This window comes from Macaca nemestrina, chromosome 1 (assembly GCF_043159975.1).
Source record: "Macaca nemestrina isolate mMacNem1 chromosome 1, mMacNem.hap1, whole genome shotgun sequence".
Lineage (NCBI taxonomy): Eukaryota > Metazoa > Chordata > Mammalia > Primates > Cercopithecidae > Macaca > Macaca nemestrina.
This window is the reverse complement of record NC_092125.1, coordinates 191044156-191064240: the sequence shown is the minus strand read 5'-3', so window position 1 is coordinate 191064240 and position 20085 is coordinate 191044156. Positions and strand designations below refer to the sequence as shown.

Below are 20085 nucleotides of genomic sequence, written 5' to 3'. Positions count from 1 at the left end.
CCCAGAGCTTTACCGTTTACAAGTGTTGTCACATCCGATACTGCATCTGGGCCATACAGCTGCCCCAGAAGGTGAGCAGAGGGAGGACTATGATCCCCATTATACAGATGACAACCCTGAGGTGCTGAAGGTTAAGTGTCTGGCCTGTGGCTGCACAGCAAGTGGCTGAGCCAGGTACCAAGCCAGGCCTTCTCGTCCTGCACCTGCCACTGGGTCCTGCCTAGAGCAATTTTTATCAAGTGAGACCTCTGGGACAGAATTTTTGTCTCTGGGCAAATTTCCACTGTCTGAACAAACCAAGTAAAAAACACCATGAATCATTTATTCTTTGGTTGTCTACACAGACACTTAAATACTGTATTGCTGTCATGCAGCAGCCTGTGGAGGCCCCTTGGGGTGTCTGGGCCTGTGTCCTGAGCCCTCAGCCAGGTCCAGGGGGTGCGGTGTCTGGTCATGTCCACTCCAACAGCAGTAGCACCATGTAGAAGGCTGTGAGCAGGGTCCCCTCGGCTGAGTGGCAGAGGTAGGCTCACTGCTCCACAGCCCTGAGGGACTGGCCAGCTCAGAGCGCGGGAGAGTTCCTCTCCGTGGGTCTAGTCACCCATCTATCTGACCTGGACGCTGTCATAGCTCATCCTTGGGCTTTGATTCACTGCCTGAGAGAGACTCTTGTGCAGGTTCAGGGGGGCCCTGCTGGGCATCCAGGGGCTGCTCCTGGGAGAGGTCCATCTCTTCTGGGCTGAAAAGCATCTTCACCAGGTCATCTGCCTGCACCCTGTCCTGCAAGGACAAACCCCTGTCCATTCAGAGAGGCCTCCGGACCAGGCACTCGCTATCTTTCAGCTGCTACTTCCCAGGGGACAAGGAAGGTTCCTTAATGGCCCCAGGCTCATCTCCTTCCCAGCAGGTCCTACTCTCTGGACAAGGACAGCTGAAGTGGGGCCCAAGGACGGAAGCAAGAACTCAGCATCGCTCCCTGTCTTGACCCCTTTCCCCACCTGGATCCCGTTCACAGCAGGCCCAGGGAGGACAAGGCAATGTGACCATAATGACAGGGCATTGGAGCTGGTGTCCCAAGTGCTCCTTTCGTGTCTCGGCCACTGGCAATGGGATTGGGGGAAGGGAGAGGCAAAGCCAGGGCACTCTGGGAATGGGTCACTGCAGCACCGGCTGCTCTCACCCGCTCGCTGTGTCGAGGGTCCAGGGTGAACCACAGGGCGATGGCACAGCGCTGCCCCCTGGTGACAGCCTTCACTCCATGTGGGTTTTCAGTGCCTGAAGAGAATCCCACGGCCCTTCCACACTGAGGTTGCACCTCTGCCTAAGGGGGACAGAAAGGGAAGGGGGGGTTGCACAGGACAAAGACTGTAGTCCACTCTCAGAAGAGACATGGGCTCACTATGGCTCAGGACCGAGGGCAGCTCTTCAGGTTGGCTTCCCTAAGGCCAGAACTAAAGAGAAAGGGTGACTGGCGAGAGGAGTGATGGACACGTCTCAAAGCCCCTCTGGCTGGGGGAAGGGTACTGCCCACTGGGAAGTCCAGTAGGTTATTTTTGTCCACCGCACTTTGGGAACATCAGCTGTAGAAAATGGACTTTTTATCTCCCAGGGACAAGGACAAAGGAGCACTCACCGTCACGGTCTTGGCATCCAGTTCAGTGAAATAAAAGTTTCCGCCATCGAAGTCTCCATTGAGGTAAAGGATGGCGCTGGCAAAGGCAGAGACATCTCAACACGGCCCTTCCCCACCTCCCTCTCCCCAGAGTCTCTGCCTCCAGGTGCTCTCAACCAGCAGCAGGACGGTGGTTTTGTGTGGGAGGGAAGACTTTTAAGAACCTACACTGATGCCGCACAAACTCCACCTTTCCACTCTCCACCCTCGCCTCAGAGTCCCCTGTGCCCTTCTCAGGGTGCTTCTGTACCAAGTCCACTCACACTACTGTTCTTGTCACACCACGCTATGATTCCCTCTTTGCCTATCTTCTTATCCAGCAGGTTTGGGGATACAGGATTGGACTCTGGGAACAGCTAGCCCAAACCAGTATGTGTGTGTGCTAGGGTGGGGTAGTAGAGTGCAGGGCGCTGTGGGGCCTCTGAGGAGGGCACAGACTTCCTCACCCCGCACCTGCCCCACACTCACCTGTAGTCCCGGAAGGTGTAGGCTGGGGGCTCTTTGACACACACGAGGGTCTCAGCATTCAGGATGCAGTTGTCTACGTGGACTGGATGACTATCATCCTTCCTCTCCGCCTGGACCTCTGGGGCCAATGTCACACGTTAGCACGGCAGCACCTCGGGAGATGGCACAGCTCTCTTCTTGGCAGGGGAGGTGCTTCCCAAAATGTGTCTGAGTCTATGGAATGCCCAGTGAACTAGGGGGGTGTCTTTGGCTAAGCCACAAGCCTAGGGGCCAGGACAAGTCTGCAGGCTTCCTAGGACAGTTCTTGGCAGAAGTGAGCAGGGTGTGGCAAGCAGGAATGAAGGGCTCCAACCAAGGGCAGATCCTGGGCAGAATGGCACAACCCTTGTTTGTAGCTGCACTTTACAAAATACAAAGGCCCAGGGAAGCGAGAATGAGGGGTCGGGAGGTGGGAGGGATGCAGGGCAGAGTGGTCAGCCTTCCCTCAGGACGGCAGAAGATGGGACTGAGTGGGAGGAAGTGGGGCAGAGCTGCCTAGCAAAGGGAAAGCATGAACTTCAGGGGGGCTCTGGGGTGGGGTGGGTGGAGAAACCATGCAGGGAGAAGGTCACAAAAGGGAACAGACTGGGCTCACTGTCAAATACCAGGCAGACCACGTCTTTCCCCAATGTAAACCTTTGTGTAGGCACCATCACATTGTGGTGGGTGCCTCCTTCTCCATTCCCACTTGTCCAGCCAGTCACTAGGTCCTGTCCATCCACCTCCTGCACCTTCCCAGGGCCTCGCTTCTCCCTCCTCCCACTGCCACTTCCTGAGTTTAGGGCTTTACCCTTGTCCACGGAGGTCACTGCCGACCAGCTTCCCTTTTTGGTTTGAAATCTCTCCGCACACACAGCAGCAAAATGAATCTTTTAAAAGTCAAGGCCTCACCACGTCCTTCACTGCTTGATGAGGCCTCTCTGGCCTCCTGGGGCCTGTGCCTGTGCTCTCCCACCGGGGGCTTGTGACACACCCAGTTGTGTGTCTGACTGGTCCCTTTGGGTGTGCCCAGATTCTGACAGAATTCCAAACATCCTGAGGCAGAGGAAAGCTGTCTGATCTGTGCCACCTACCAATGGCCGTCAGTGCCAGGGGCCTGCTGAAGGCTCCAGTATGACAGAGCCGGCTCTGGGCCACATGGGATCCTTGCAGCACTGGCCGAACCTCTCGCCTTCTCAGTCATGCAGAAGGGAATGTGGGTGGGTGAGGGAATGAGGCGTAAGCTCCAGGCCACTCTCACTTGTAAATCACGCAGCTCTCTCACAAATTTGGTATTTAACAATTAGTAAAAGAGAACCTGCCACATAGCTATGGTTGAGCTAAAGGATAAAAAATCCTTGAAGGTAGCTCTCCAGGATTTGGCAGCTTTCTTAGTTCCCCTGACTACCGGGCTGCACAATGCCTCCAATCCTGTGCAAACACCATCCCACCACCCAGTGTACTCCGTAATCGTATTCATCCTGCAAAACTCCCATCGCTTCCTCGGGAAGCCTTCTTTTTGCTGTTGTTATTATTTTTGCTTTTAACAAACCCTTCTGTTGAGGGCTGACTTTCAACAGGTGGCAGCGAGGGAGCTGCTCAGCTCTGTATGAAATCCCGACCGGGAAGCAGGTCCTCTGCGAATGGTTTAGCGCCAGCTTCCCCATGAACGTGCGTTGCGTGACGAGTGAGGGGAGGCCACCTTTCTGGCTGCACCCCGTTTCCCTCTGGGAAGCCTTCGTGATAGCCAAGTAGGTTGACTATAACTTCCTCCATGCTACTGTGGCATGCATCACACTGGGATGCCACTCATTTGTTTACATTGGTTCCCCAACTGGAGAAAAGGGATTGCATCCTATTCTCTTTGTCCTCAGCATCCAGCACAGAGCTGAGATGCAGCATGTGTGGGAGCCTGCGGGGGTGATGAGTCCCACCTTCGATGGCAGTGCGGCACACCAGATGAGAGTAGGAGAAGTAAAGCGGCGTGTCCAGGCGGAAGTAGGACTCCATGATGCGCCGCACCTTCTCCGTCACGTTGTAGTACAGGTGGGCACTCTGCAGAGGAACTTTGCCTTCTTGCCCCAGCTGCCAAGGAAACAGGTGGTCAGCTGCCCTGAACGCCTGATATGGTTTGGCTCTGTGTCCCCACCCAAATCTTATCTTGTAGCTCCCATAATTCCCATGTGTTGTGGAAGGGACCCAGTGGGAGATGACTGAATCATGGGGGTGGATCTTTCCCGTGCCATTCTCATAACAGTGAGTAAATCTCACGAGATCTGATGGCTTTAAAAAAATGGGAGTTTGCCTGCAGAAGTTCTCCCTTTGCCTGCTGCCATCCATGTAAGACGTGACTTGCTCCTCCTTGCCTTCCACCATGACTGTGAGGCTACCCCAGCCACATGGAACTGTAAGAGTCCAGTTAAACCTCTTTCTTTTATAAATTGCCCAGTCTTGGGTATGTCTTTATCAGCAGTGTGAAAACGGACAAATACAACGCCCCTCTTTGGGCTGCCAGAGACAATGAGGAGTAGGCCCATCTCACATCCCCACACCCCCACTGAAGCTGCAGCCTCTGCTGCCCATGCCCAATACCTCTACCATATTCCTCTTCCTCCTCTCCTTCCTCTCTCTATGAGCACTCTGTGCATCCTGCACAGAAGCACAGCCCTCTGAAATCAGCCTTTCTTCGGAAAGCATTCTCATAGCTTTGGCCAGCAGTCTTAACTGCTCACTTTGCTTTTATTACACTCGGTCGAACAGCGAGGATTCGAAAGAGAACCTCACTCAACATAACTCATCTTCACTTCCTGGCAACAGGAATGTTGGCAGGTGGACCCTCTTCACCTTTCCTGGCACCAGCCCCAACTCCTCCTCAAAGCCTGAGCTTCCCCCTTCCCCACCCCTTTCTCCACACTCTAGAATGCCAAGTGTTGATCTTACCTTGAGGGCTTTGAAGACAGTGACACCATAGAACTTTTCATTGGGAGTATGTGGGGAGGTTTGACCCCGGTAGCCATCTCCTGAGGTTGCTGCCACCTACAAGGCCCAAAACACAAGGTGATGTTAGCCACGACAGCTGAGGGCTTGAGAAGAGGTGGTCAACTGCAGCCAGCAAGAGGAAGGTGAAGGCTACCACCCAAGGGGCACTTGATGGGGGGAAGCTGGACCCTCAGGGGAAAGTGCAGTCACTGGGCTTCCCTTACGTTGGTCAGTCTCTGCAGCTCCTGACATTCATGGTCAGAGATTACACCGTCCATCACCACCCGCTGGGAACCATTCAGGAGTCTGGAGTTCATGGTGAGACTGATGCCTTCATACAGCAGGGGGCCACCTACAAAGCAATGACAAAACTTTAGCTAAATCTAGCAGCAGCTCTGACCAAAGACTCTCCATTAGATATTGCCTCCTTGTCATCAACAGAAATTCCAGCTGTTTCCTTTTCACCAGCAAAATCTCCCGCTAGGTCATTTTCAAAGGCAGAATAGTCCAGAGGACAGAACATAGAGCTGAAAGATGAGATTCCCAGTCCCAGCTCCATGACCAAATAGCTGCTAGCTCTTGGGCCATGACACACTGTTGAGGAAACATCAGAAACACAATCCTAAAACATGAGCTCGAGAATGAGGAAGAACTGACTTTGACTCCTAGATCCTCCATTGATTAGCTGTGTGACCTTGGCAAGTTACTTAACCTCCCTGAGGTTAATTTTAATTAATTAAAATGTTCTCATCGGTCAAACAGCATCTACCTTATATGTTTGTTGCCAGTATAATGTTAAGAACAAGGAAGGCAAGTTAAACACTTAGCACGACATTTGGCAGATGGTAAGTCCTCAAAAGTTTGGCTACCATGATATCATCATTTTCATTTAAAATAAGGATCTTGCAATCTGCATGACCCATCTCTCAGACAATTGTAAGAATCAAGAGAAATAACAAAGTGAAAGTGGTCTGAAAACAAAGGAATGCTGGACAAATTATTTTCATACACTAATCTTGTTTAATTAACCTCTGTTAATTTAAGCAACTATAGGGCAAAGGTCAACATTTCTCTCTTACAGTTCTCACGGTGTTTCTCTGTGCTAGGGACATACTAATACTAGAGACTCAGTTCAACCCCACTCGATAACTGAGGCTTCAGTGTGTACCAGGAACTGTGCCAGACAGGGTGAGAGATGAATCCTAGAAGCAGTACCTGTTCTCTAACAATTATGCAAATAACTAGCACAAGACAGATCGTAAATGCCCTAAGAAGTTCAAAAGAAAGGAGGGCACTCCAATCATCTGGGAGGTTAAGAAAGGCTTTACGGCTGGGCATGGTGGCTCACACCTGTAATCCCAGCACTTTGGGAGGCCGAGGTGAGTGGATCACAAGGTCAGGAGTTTGAGACCAGCCTGGCCAACATGGTGAAACCCTGTATCTACTAAAAACACAAAAAAAATGAGTCAGGCATGGTGCCACATGCCTGTAATCCCAGCTACTCAGGAGGCTGAGGCAGGAGAATTGTTTGATGATCCCAGGATGTGGAGGTTGCAATGAGCAAAGATTGCACCACTGCACTCCAGTCTGGCAACAGAGCGAGACTCCGCCTCCAAAAAGGAAAAAGAAAGGCTTTGCAGGGTGTATCTCAGATGCCCTCATGGGCAGGGATGGTGGGAAGCATACTAGGAGAGCCAGGCATAAACACAGACTGGTGGGCAGCAGGCAGGCTTATGGAACAAGGTGCAGTCCTGTGTGAAGAGAAGGTGTAAACAGGACAACAGTAGAACATTCAGTTAAGGGGCAGGCACGGAGGATGGGTCAGAGGCCAGTGTGTGGAAGACTGGCCTAGCTACCATGAGCAGAGGGAAGGACAGGCCAGGCGAGGAGAGGGTGGGTACAGATAGGAGGTGCCAGGCCCTGAAGGAGACCTGAGGCAATGAAAAACAGAAAAGGCTGGGGAGAGAGCTGAGAAGCAGCACTGCAGAGCAGAGCCACAATCAGTAGGCCTTCCCAGCAGCTTGCAGGGGACGGGCACAGGAGGAAGAGGAGTCAAAGGAGGCCTGAAGGCGTTGAGTCTCGGTAACAGGACGAATGGTGAAAACTGGGAGAAAAGAGTTTGGGAGTGGGGAGACAGGATGAGTTAATACCTATAGAAGTGGACAACACTAGTCACTCGTGTTTCTGTGACACAGGAGTCTTACTTTCTTTTTTATTTTTTTTAAAGATGAGGTCTTGCTATATTGCCCAGGCTGGATTCAAACTCCGGGGGTCAAGCGATCCTCCTGCCTCAGCCTGCCGAGTAGCTGGGATTACAGGTGTGCACCACTACATCCTGGAGTCTGATTTCTGAACCAAAGGACAATTCTCAGTGCTCTTTCCAGTTGAAAGTCCCGCTGGTGAGTTAGGAAGGATGCCCACTGAACTGGGACCCTGAGGCTGGCTCATGGTGAGTTCTGTAATGCTGGGGTGCAGCGCTGCCTGGCAAACGTGAGGTGACCTGCCTGGCTCCCTGAAGACAGTCAGACATGCCCCTATCTCTGTCCTCTCACCTTCCCGGGTCAGTCTGCTCACATCCAATGACTCCTTGGTCTTCTCTTCCACTAGGGTCTCAATTTCCTTCATAAGGTTCCCAATCTCCTGGGAGATGCGTACGGCTGTTTCCCGTTCTGACCTATGGGCACAGCCGCTCTGAGGACTGCATTCGAAGGCCAGCCCTGGGCTCCACCCCAACTTCCCAAACTGGACCTGCCCACCCCTTGCCAGGAGTTCACATCTGCCTAGGCTCAGGAAGCCTCAAGTGCTTCATCAGACTGATCCAACCATGCAGTTTCTTCAAGGTCCTCACTTCTGTTTCTCTTGCAATCTCTTGGGAATCACCTCTTCCGGAGTCCATGAATCCTAAGTAGGTCCGGAAGAAATGAAAAAGGTAAGATGATCTACTTAATCTTCCAGGTGTCTCAATGCATAAAATAGGCCCACAGAAGTAATCCAGCTCATCACCCTCTTCCTTTCAGGAGACAAAATGGGAGGTTTCCACATCTAAGTCACTTCTAGCTGCCCAGTGTTCCCCTTTCATCTGTCTCTCATCCCTGCCTTGCACAGATCCCAGGCTAGGCTCAGCCTCCAACAAGTTTTCTGTCAGAATTGCACAGTGTTCCCCTCGTCCCCATTCGTCTCCCCCGCTCACTCTGTCCCTGCGCCCTTCCAGCTCCTGTACCCTAGCTCACCGGATCCACAAAGGGGATTCCAAAAACATCATAAGCGAAGAAGAGCAGCTCTTTCTCCAGAAGGCTTCGCTGTCGGTACTCTTTGGCACTCTGCGGGTACAAAGGCAAACAAGTCCCCCAGAACTCAGCCCTGGCTTTTAACCTCTGGGGGTTCCCCTCCCTGGCACCCCACACTGATGCTCCCATGTGACCTGAGGCCTCCTTCTCCCTACCAATGCTCTCTGTCTGTTCCTCAGTTTGGGACAAAAGTCTAATTTCTGTGTCCAAGGGTTCCTCTGCCTGGCACAAGCAATAGTACCTCTGAGGTACCGGAATAACCAGGCTTTACTTAAGGGAAAAAGCCCTGCTCCTCCCCCATCCCAACCCCCATTAGTCTCTAGGACAGAAAATCTGATGATTCTTAGAAGTAGAAATATTCTTCAAAGAAGGAGAATTCCTTCTTGACTTCTACAGGAGTCCACAAAGCAGGAAAAGGAATCAGGCATTAGGCAACTGACATGTTATTCATTTAATCTTTATAGCCACATCTGAGGTTGATACTATGCTCATTCTACAGAGGAAGCATCTGAGGCACAGAGATGTACCACTGTCTAAGGTGACACTACAGGACATGGGAGAGCAGGGACCTACAGTCAAACCCAGGTCTTCTGTTATCTTTTTTTTTTTTTTTTCATAGCAGAATGTGCATTTGGACAGACAGAGCCGGGTCTTTACAGTCCTAAAGCCCATGTGCTTTCTGTTCTGCCACCTGCCTCCTCTCAGACCCTAACCAGGCCACACCCCTCCCTGAGAATGAGCAGCTGCAGTGGGAGGGCCTGGCACTCTGGCCTTCCCACGTGGACTCCCGGGCAAGGCTTACCCAGGGCAAGGAAACTGAGTACCTTCCAGGGTCACATCTTTCCCTAGGTGCCCTGCTAATCTCCAAGCAGCAGGAGGAGGAAGGAAGAGAAAAAGAAGACATCATCAGTTGAAATAAAACATGAAGCAGTTCAAGGAGGAATTAAAGGAGTCAATGAATCCTATGTCATCTACTATATTTACCTAAGAGGAAGAGAGACGCTTTCTCCTCAGGAGTTTACATTACTGGCTTCTGTCACCAAGTGCTATGTTATCTCATTTAATCCTCTCCAATTACCCTATAAGGCTGCTATGAAGCAAACCCCACTTCCATCCTTTATTCATTCCACGCTCATTTACTGAGTGTCAGCCATGTGTCTGGAGCTGTGCCTGCACTGGGGCCAAGCAGGGAACAGATTCCGGTCATCACTGACTGGCCACAAGCCACTGCACAAGTTGCTTCCTCTCTCAGATGCTAACAGTCCTCATCCCTAAAGTGGGAAGAAGACTGCCCACCTTGCAGGGCAGCTGTGATGATTAAATGGGATGATGGATACAGCCCACCCTGCACAGAGCTTCACCTGGACAGGGGCTCAACAAATGTTAGTTACCATCTTTCCAAAAGGGGACTTCTAGTTACAAATGCGAGATTGGCCACATGGGTTTATTTCCCCTCACTCCCCTCAGGCTCCCCTTAATGGCCATAAGGCAGGGAAAAGGTATTAACCAAGCAAGACGAAAGAGACTGAAAGTGCCATCTTAAAGCCAGATGGTCACCATCTAGTGGCCAAAGAGGACAACTACAAAGACAACACACACGGGAGGGACAGCAAGAGGCTGTTTCTACTGGAGCCTCTCAGACTCCCCAGGGCTGGGAAGGAAGAGCCTGGGTGTTTCCCTTCAGCGCAGCAGCCTTTGTGTTTTACAGATATTTCTCCCGGTTTTGGAGTGAGACAAGGAAAACGCTGAAAGATGGGAGAGAGAACAAACAATGGCAGGAAGAAGAAGAGATGGGAAAGAAAATGGAGACAGAAAACAGGTGAACAGGAAAAAAAAACAAAAAACAAATAACCCAGCATTAAGTGAAAAATGATAGATCTTGGCCAAACAATATCGAGTGTCCAAGTTAGGGGTGCCAAGAGGGGAAAGAACATGCCCGCCGCGCAGTTCTACAGGACTCAGAGAACAGACTTCTGGGCCCAGATAACGCTAATTGAGGCTCCTGTGTACTCCCCACACTCCCTCCTGTGCTGTGCTCCTTTCTCCTCTGAATAACAAGCCGAGTGGGTGAACTCACATCTGACCCCGACACTGACACCTGGCTCCTGCCCTGCACACGCAGCACCGACTCCCCTCTGCCACCCCACTCTTCCGCCCTCAGGTCTGCATTCAGGAGTTCAGCTGGCAGCTGTCATAACAGAAGGAAGTTTCTCACCTCACGGGGGCCAATGGATCTGGCGTGTTCTTCTCCAAGCATAGCTGCATAATAGGCCAAATTTTGGTTCATCACCTCGTCATTGGGGAAGAAGAGAAGATAGGTCTTGGCACATTCAACAGCCTGTGTATAATTCCCAACTGCAAAGTGGAAAGAAGAATGGCTGAGAGGAAAGGGTCAAAAGGAAAGGATCAAATCCTGGCACCAGGGACCACTTGGTGCTCAGTCTCCGCAAAGCTTAGGCAATGGCAACATGACAAGGTGGTGCCTGCTACTTAACATGATGGCCTGATTTCAGGGGCAGAAGTTATGGAATACACATAGAATGTGTGATTAATTTTAAGGTGAGGTGGTCAGTGTCCTCAGGGCTGCCTAACAATGAAAGAGAAAAGAATCAGAATTCTCTGCATGCCCACATCTTTAAAGATGCACAAATAATTCAAATACTCCTTAATATTCTGCCTCAATACACTCAATCATTAGATCAATTTCTCTGTCTTCCTACCTTCTTTTTTCTATAGATTTTCAGAAGACGGGGAAGATTACAATAGCAGACTGTCTCTTTGGCAGAATAGTTCTTGTTGATATTTGTTAGTCACCTCCACTCAACTGTAAATATTGTACACTCATCAATATGTTTGTAATGCTTAGCACACAGTGGGAACTCTGCAAACAGTTGGTTTTCTGGGTATTAATTGGCAGCCCCACAAAAGCATCAGTGCTATATCAGGGAGAGGGCTGGCAAATGTCCTCTGAGCTAAACAGTGGCACACCCTTACTTTCGCTATTAACTTTAATTCGAAAGCAAAAATAGATTACAAGTTATAGAAGGCACAAGAGATGAGGTCCTAAGTCTCCCTCCCCCAGCTTTTTGGGTTGCTGGTATTGGCTTCCTAGGCCAGTTGCTTATAACAAACTACCCAACGATCACTTGGCATGGTGCCTCCCATAGCTACTGAAAGAAGCCAAACACCTTGAGGAAGTAAGTGGCTGTAATCCCTGTCCACCTTGCCTTTAGCTTCTTAGTTAGCCAGCAGAGAAAGAGGAAGGAAAGCAGGCCTTACTGTTATAGTAGGCAAACTGCAGATAATTATAATGGGATGGGAGGAAGTCTTCAAAGGGCTTCTCTCGACTTGGGTGGGAAGCAAGCTCAGTGACGCAGTTCTGCTTACAGCTGAGGACCTGGATATAATGATCTGAAAGGAATCAAAGAGGCGGAATAACTATGAGGTCACTCTTTAGGACTCAAATTCTGGTTAAAATGAACGCATTCAAATGGAAGCAATTTTTCATCGGCTTCTCAGATTTAATAAATTGAGGGATGAGGGTGAAGATTCTCCATTTATATTATCAGATGGTGACCTTAGAGTCCCAGGAGGCCTGGTTGAAGGTCTGGTTCTGAACTGCACCCACCTGTGATGGCCTGGAAGAGGTCAGCGTTGTACTCAAGGTAGTTGTAGCCATCGTAGTCATAGGGCCCTTCGCAGAGGGCATGGCACTCCTCATAGGCCACAAAGTACTCGTGCAGCGCCGCCTCTAGGTGGGGCACGGCTTCCTGTGGCTGTTCCTCTGAGTAGAGTCGCACTCCTAGTCGAAATTCTTGCTACTGGGAAGAAGGAGCACTCAAACGCAGGCCACAGAGGAGGAACCCACTCTCCTTGACCTCAGCCATCTTCACGGGGGTCCTAATTTCCTGTTCCTCAGGTTACGGATGGAAAGGGGTGACCTGGGTGCCACTATATAATGAAGGCCTTTTGTAAATGGTCTTTACATGTTCCTCCGGAAATTTGAAAACATTTAGCTTTTTTCTTTTTTTTTTTTTTGAGACGGAGTCTCGCTCTGTCACCCGGGCTGGAGTGCAGTGGCACAATCTCAGCTCACTGCAACCTCCTCTTCCTGGGTTCAAACGATTCTCTTGCCTCAGCCTACCTAGTAGCTGGGATTACAGGCACGTACCACCGTGCCCAGCTAATTTTTGTATTTTAGTAAAGGTGGGGTTTCACCATGTTGGCCAGGCTGGTCTCGAACTCCTAAGCTCAAGCAATCCTCCCACCTTGGCCTCCTAAAGTGCTGGGATTATAGGTGGGAGCCACCGTGCCTGGCCAAAAAACATCTAACTCTTAATCTGGATGAAAGATATCTGGGAGTTCATTATGATTTTCTTTTACTTTTCTTCCCTCCCCCGGCCCCCCACCAAATTAGTAACAGATTCTTGCACTTTTTTTTTGAGACAGAGTTTCACTCTTGTTGCCCAGGCTGGAGCGCAATGGTACAATCTTGGCTCACCGCATCCTCTGCCTCTGGGGTTCAAGCAATTCTCCTGCCTCAGCCTCCAGAGTAGCTGGGATTACAGGCATGCACCACCATGCCCGGCTAATTTTGTATTTTTAGTAGAGACAGGGTTTCTTCATGTTGGTCTGGCTGGTCTCGAACTCCTGACCTCAGGTGATCCACACGCCTTGGCCTCCCAAAGTGCTTACAGGCGTAAGCCACCGCGCCTGTGCCAGATTCTTGCGCTTTTTTGTAGGGCTAACAGTTTTCAAATAAACACAACTTACATTTTTTTTGTTTTGTTTTGAGACAGAGTCTTTTTTTTTTTTTTTCTGAGATAGACAGCCCAGGCTGGAGGGCAGTGGCGTGATCTTGGCTCCCTGCATCCTCCACTTCCTGGGTTCAAGTGATTCTAGCACCTCAGCCTCCTGAGAAGCTGGGATTACAGGCATGCACCACAACACCTGGTTAATTTTTGTATTTTTAGTAGAGACAGAATTTCACCATGTTGGCCAGGCTGGTCTTGAACTTCTGGCCTCAAGTGATCCACTCACCATGGCCTCCCAAAGTGCTGGGATTACAGGTATGAGCCACCATGCCTGGCCGACATAACTTACTTTTTTTTTTTTTTGTGATGGAGTCTCACTCTGTCACCCAGGCTGGAGTGCAGTGGCGCAATGTCAGCTCACTGCAACGTCCGCCTCCCAGTTCAAGTGATTCTCCTGCCTCAGGCTCCTGAGTAGCTGGGACTATAGGCACACACTACCATGCTCAGCTAATTTGTGTATTTTTAGTAGAAACAGGGATTCACCATGTTGGGCAGGATGGTCTCGATCTCCTGACCTTGTGATCTGCCCGCCTTGGCCTCCCAGAGTGCTGGGATGACAGGTGTGAGCCACTGAACCCGGCCACAATTTACCTTTAAAAGTCATTCTTTTCTTTTCTTTTTTTTGACTCTTGCTTTGTCACCCAGGCTGGACTGCAGTGGCACGATCTCAGCTCACTGCAACCTCCGCCTTCCAGGTTCAAGCTATTCTCTTGCCTTCACCTTGAGTAGCTGGGATTACAAGCGTGCGCCACCATGCCTGGCTAATTTTTGTATTTTTAGTAGAGATGGGGTTTCACCATATTGGCCAGGCTGGTCTCAAACTCCTGACCTTAAGTGTTCCACCCGCCTCGGCCTCCCAAAGTACTGGGATTATAGGTGTGAGCCACTGTGCCCAGCCTAAAAGTCATTCTTACATTGTTTCTAACATTCTTGGTTCATAATTAAAATGTAAGGAACCATAAGCTCTCTATAAAATGCTGTATCATCACAGACAATCTCTCCTTTGGAATAGACTTTTCCTGCTAAACAAACAGAATAAGAACATTGAGGGCTACTGTAACATTTATTGTAGTGAAAATAAAAAATGTACATGACCAAAAAAATGTGACTAGTGAATGAATATAGTCTCCGCATAAGATGGACTATCATGCAGCCATAAACAATTATGTTTTCAAATAAAACTGAAGACATGAGAAAAGGCTGATACTAATGTTAGCTAAAAAATGATGACAGGGCTGGGCATGGTGACTCACACCTGTAATGCCAGCAGTTTGGGAGGCCAAGGTGGTAGGATCGCTTGAGCCCAGGAGTTTGAAATCAGCCTGGGCAACACAGTGAGACCCCATCTCTACAAAAAATAAAAACAATAGGTGGGTGTGGTAGTGCATACCTGTAGTTCCAGCTATTTGGGAGGCTGAGGCGGGTGGATCACTTGAGCCCAGGAGGTCAAGGCTGCAGTGAGCCATGATCACACCACTGCACTGCAGCCTGGACAACAAAGTGAGACCCTGTCTCAAAAAAATAAAAATAAAAAAAGATGATAAAAAATGCATACACAACATAACACCAAATTAGATGAAAAAAATTATATACGGAAGACTATCTAAACTGGTTTTCTTAAGGTGGCAGTATTACAAATGATTACTTTTTGTTTTATACTTATCTACATTTCTACAATGTTATACAATGAACATTTATTACTTCTGTAATGTAATTAGAAAACAACCTTAGCAATGTCATTTTAAAAAAACGAAAGAATGCATGCCTGTAGTCCCAACTACTCAGGAGGCCGAGACTGGAGAGTCTCTTGAGTCCAGGAATTTGAGGTTACAGTGAGCTATGATCAAGCCACTGCACTCTAGCCTGGGTGACAGAGCAAGACTCTGTCTCTAAAATAAACTTAAAAAGAAAGAGAGAAAGAAGGGGATAAAGTTTTTTTTTCACCATATGGGGTTGAGTCTCAAGATCCTTGAAGTCGGCCTCCTTTACTCCAGACATGGTTTGGTAATAGTCTAGGTTCTGCCGCATCTCCATGTGCTCAGGATTGCCCATGAAGAAGGTGTGTGCTGCAGCGACAGCTTTCTCCAACTTGTTGATCTAAGAACGAAGCATGAGAAGGTAATGCTCACATCCAAACTCTGAATGTTTGTGTCCACATGAGCAGTCTACATAAACAGGAAATCCCTGCTCCCCGAGCCCTCCACTCAGCATGCCCAGCCCTGCCAGCCCCAAGAAGCACACCTATTGCAGGAACTACCCACCAGAGATTAGGAGCACAGTGCCCTGGGCAGATTTGTAGCTCTTTCCCAAGTCAGATTTAGGGGTTCCCCAGATTATAGGAAGTAGCAATGTTGTATTTTAAAACAAAGGTCATATTGTATGGGGAGTGCTGTGAAAGACTGACTGCCCATATGATATGTTTTCATGCTGGGCGCGGTGGCTCACATTGGTAATCCCAGCATTTTTAGAGGCCGAGGCAGGTGGATCACTTGAGCTCAGGCGTTCAAGACCAGACTGGGCAACATGGTGAAACCCTGTCTTTACAAAAAACACAAAAATTACATGGTACTGTATGTCTGTAGTCCCAGCTATTCTGCAGGCTAAGGTGGGAGGATCGCTTGGGCCTGGGAGGCAGAGGTTACAGTGAGCCGAGATGGTGCCACAGCATTCCAGCTTGGGTGACAGAGCAGGATCCTGACTCAAAAAAAAGAATACATATATATATTTCATGATTCAAATGTAATGCCTGACCTGAAAAAATTCTGTGGCTTCAAGGATTTAGGGGTAGAGAAAAAAGAGCAGCTAACAGACTATGCCTAAGAATTTTCCTAGAATTTTTTTTTTTTTGCATAAAATAAAATGAAGCATTCTTGAGACATTTAGGGAAAATGTGGATGGCTAAAAATTCTAAGGTCCTTTACTAAGTCCAGACATGTACTTTCTGACTCAAAGCTCAGGGCTCATGAGGTTCAAACAAATAGGTCTAAGAAATCTGAGGGGCTGGTCGGGGGCGGCAGTTTGCGCCTGTAATCCCAGCACTTTGGGAGGCCAAGGGGGGCAGATCACTTGAGGTCAGGAGTTTGAGACCAGCCTGGCCAACATGATGAAACCCCGTCTCTACTAAAAATACAAAAATTAGCAGAGTGTTGTGGCGCACACCTGTAATCCCAGCTACTTGGGAGGCTGAGGTAGGAGAATCGCTTGAACCAGAGAGGTGGAGGTTACAGCGAGCTGAGATCGCCACACTGCACTCCAGCCTGGGTGACAGAGTGAGACTCCGTTTCAAAAAAAAAAAAAAAAAAAGCAATCCAAGGGGGAGAAAGAAATAGGCTACAGACTACAACAATACCCACAGCAATGGACTCCAGTATATCAAAGTAACACAGGTTTCATATATAGAATCCAACCAAATAAATCACTGATGATCTAGTAATTAACTGTGTGGACACTGGTATCAAAGAGACCAGCCATGGCCAGGCACAGGGGCTCATGCCTGTAATCCCAGCACTTTGGGAGGCTGAGGTGGGCGGATCATGAGGTCAGGAGTTTGAGACCAGCCTGACCAACATGGTGAAACCCCGTCTCTACTAAAAATACAAAAAATAGCTGGGCGTGGTGGCATGCGCCTGTAATCCCAGCTACTCAGGAGGCTGAGGCAGGACAATTGCTTGAACCCAGGAGGCAGAGGTTGCAGTGAGCTGAGATCGCACCATTGCACTCAAGCTTGGGTAATGAGAGCGAAACTCCGTCTCAAAAAAAAAAAAAAAAAGAAAAGAGGGCCAGCCGTGGTGGCTCATGCCTGTAATCCCAGCACTTTGGGAGGCCGAGGAGGACGGATCACGAGGTCAGGAGATCGAGACCATCCTGGCCAATATGGTGAAACCCCGTCTCTACTAAAAATACAAAAATTAGCCGGGTGTGATGGCATGTGCCTGTAATCCCAGCTACTCGACAGGCTGAGGCAGAAGAATCATTTGAACCAGGAAGTCAGAGGTTGCAGTGAGCCAAGATCGCTACTGCACTCCAGCCTGGCAACAGAGCAAGACTCTGTCTCAAAAAAAAGAAAAAGAAAAGAGACCGGCCAGCAGCAAATCTGGGCTTAATGACTCACTGACTGGCTGGGCAGTAGACAAGATATTTAAAGTTTACTTTCTAAACTCAGTTTCCCTAATCTATCATCTGGAGATAGCATTCTCTAGCTATCTCCTAGCATTGTTGAGAGTTCAAAGAGATAATAATACATGCAGCCTGTAATACATGGTGCTGGGCACAGATCAAGTGCTCCATAAATTTTAGATGGTATGATTAATATGCTAAGAAAACTTATTTCCTTATCACTGGTACTAGTAAAGGCACACTAAAGGAGTCAGCCCTGGTTAGGTGACCCAAGGTAAATAACTCCCCATCTCTGTACCTCAGTTTCTTTAACTGTAAAATTAGAAATTTTCTCAGGTCTGTCCCTTTTATGGAATTACTCTATCTCTTGTATCTTTCAGCACTGCTCCTGCCTGTCTCTGTTCTCCCTCATGTCCTCACTCCTCTCTCCACCCCCAGTCTTCTTTACTCCCTAAGCACTGAGGTACTTAACCTCCTCTCTTGTGGACAAATGCCTGTCTCCTAATCATGTGCCACCAGTTTCTCCTTCTTCCAAGGCTCATTCACCATGGTTTCCAGAATGAGTGTTTTAAAACCCAAATCTGAGGATGGCTCCCTGCAGTCCGCAGAATTCTCTTCCAAATTTGGCCTCAGTGACCATTCTAGCCTCTTCTCCTACTACTCCCCACACACACCTCGACATTGCAATCACAACAATTCATTTTTTTTCCTGAATACATCATGCTTTGGTTCTACTTTTCCCTCTATCTGGAGGAGCCTTCCTTCCTCTCCCCCTGACAATACTTAGGACGGGCTTCAATATTACCTCTTCTTTGAAGTCTAATTTCTCTGAGATAAAGCTAGAGTCTCCCTCCTTTGTGCTCCCACAGCCCTAAGTATATGCCCTTGCAGTATCCCTTACTACAGTAACTCTTAACATCAAAGCAAGACAAAGCAAAGATGTTAGTCGAGCATTTAAGTACCTGTACAAGAACTGGAATGCAGTAGGCATGCAATACATGTTTGTCAAATAATTTTAGAAAGTGCTATGATGAAGCGACATAACCAAAGACATAATGCAATTATTTTGATTTCAAGTCCAGCGCTCTTCCGAGTAACTAGGAAAAATGAAGGGAACTGTGTAGGCAGAATGTTGTGGAGGGGTGGAAATCTGAGGTCCCCAAGAGTCTCTCAGTCTCTCTTTAGGTCGAATCGAAGGTCTTTTAAACTACAGATATAACAGATATAATGCACAGCTCTTTCTCCCCCCACCCCCAATACAGCGGGACTAATAACAGCATCTACCTGACAGGATATTGTGAAGATTAGGGCAAATGCGTTAATAAAGGCAAACTGCTTAAAATACTGCCTGAAGTACGTGCTGGCTATCATCATCATCATCATCATCATTATCATCATCATCGTCACCATCACCACCACCAAACAAGCCTGGAACGCTCCAAGCCCAAGTGTACACTTGAAAACATGGCATTCTGGCATTCCTAAAAATACTCATGTTCTTTGTAAACCTGACAGACTAGCCAGAGGGTCCCCCCGACAGGCAGGGCCAGACAGCCCCTGCTGGCGACGTGGCAACCTCACGTCCTGAAACAGAGCTGCTGAATCAAACAGCAGGAAAAGCACCACTGGAAAACCAACCGGAAGGAACATATTGTAGACCGCTACTAGCTTCTCAGTCGGACACTTAAAATGACATTAGGATGGGAGACCCAAACTACCGCTTTAATTCCCTGCAGGAGATTTCCCAGGGAACAAAATGGCCATGAGTTTTGCTTGGCCTGTGCCCTAACCCCAGGCTGGACCTCTGGGGTTAGCAACTGCCCATGCGAACTGGGCGAGGAAGGTCTCCTGCCAGGGAGCAGCTCTCCCCGGCTCCGAGGAGAGTTCCCCAGCCAGGAGGCCACTTTCCCCTCCCTGCGGACACTTCCCCGATCCCCCTGGCTCCCCAGGTCCCCTGCAACATTCCTCTCCCCAGAAGGACCCCGGCCGCCCGGCTCCGGGCTGGTCTGCACCTTGAAGTAGGCGACCTGCAGGTAGTTGTAGGGGCTCCGCTTGCGGAACTCCAGCTCCATCTCTTCGCTGAGCGAGTGGGCGGCCGGCGGCCCGAGGCAGCCGCGCAGGCAGGCGGCGCGGCGCAGGAGGCCCCCGAAGAAGCTCAGGTCGCGCAGGGCTGCGGCGCCCGAGGCCTGGGCCGGGCTGGGGAGCGATTCAGGGTCCAGCTCCCACGGGAAGTCGGCGGCACACCGGGTGCGGCAGCGCAGGCGAAGGGCGCGGAGGGCGGCCCGGGAGCGCAGCGCCCGTTCCATGCTCAGGACCACCCCGGGCCAGTCCCCGCGCGCATAGGCTGCGGTCCCCTCCGCGAAGAGCAGATCAGGAGTCACCACGCCCCATCCTGCCTCGGACTCGACCTCGGCTTGGGAGGCAGCGGCCACGACAGCCAGCAGTGTGGTCAGCAGCTTCAACGCGCGTGCCGCCATCGTCTCCTCAGACCTAACGGGACCGATAGCCACCCAACACGGAGGCCGGAGTCCCACCCCCGGAGAAGGCCCGCCCCCGGGCGAAGCCCCACCTCCCAAGCCGGGCGGCGCATGCCCACGAGGCTTGCACCGCCTCTTTTCCTTTCAGTCAACCCAGATACCCTCACCGGCCCTCAGCGAATCCCGGCGCGTCAGCCGGAGCCCCGCCTCCGAGCTCAGGCTTTGCTCAGTCGCTCTGAAGCCCAGTGAACAAG

General features: G+C 49.8%; 1 protein-coding gene across 2 annotated transcripts; it reads right to left on the bottom strand.

Moving 5' to 3' along the window:
- Positions 1-301: 301 nt before the first annotated feature.
- LOC105494858 (prolyl 3-hydroxylase 1) lies at positions 302-19831 on the bottom strand. Of its 2 annotated transcripts, XM_011763766.2 has the most exons (15): positions 19367-19831; positions 15183-15335; positions 12053-12242; positions 11704-11835; positions 10640-10779; positions 8368-8457; positions 7986-8038; positions 7690-7811; positions 5362-5489; positions 5099-5194; positions 4093-4243; positions 2141-2258; positions 1634-1709; positions 1181-1321; positions 302-780 (listed from the first exon to the last, which is right to left on the bottom strand). In XM_011763766.2, exons 1-15 carry the CDS (start codon positions 19829-19831, stop codon positions 625-627), a joined length of 2211 nt encoding a protein of 736 aa, XP_011762068.2. In that variant the 3' UTR covers positions 302-624. The 2 variants fall into 2 exon arrangements, 1 of the variants encoding a protein (XP_011762068.2); XR_011622112.1 differs by lacking the exons at positions 302-780; positions 1181-1321; positions 1634-1709 and having other exon boundaries at positions 2970-4243.
- Between the last annotated feature and the right edge of the window lie 254 nt (positions 19832-20085).

Coding starts and splice junctions, on each gene's coding strand:
- LOC105494858 (XM_011763766.2), bottom strand. CDS start 19,831: ATGGCGGCACGCGCGTTGAAGCTGCTGACCACACTGCTGGCTGTCGTG. Junction 5,490..7,689: donor GAGCAGACTGACCCGGGAAG/GTGAGAGGACAG, acceptor ATTGCTTTGTAG/GTGGCCCCCTGCTGTATGAA. Junction 781..1,180: donor ACCCTCGACACAGCGAGCGG/GTGAGAGCAGCC, acceptor TTGTCCTTGCAG/GACAGGGTGCAGGCAGATGA.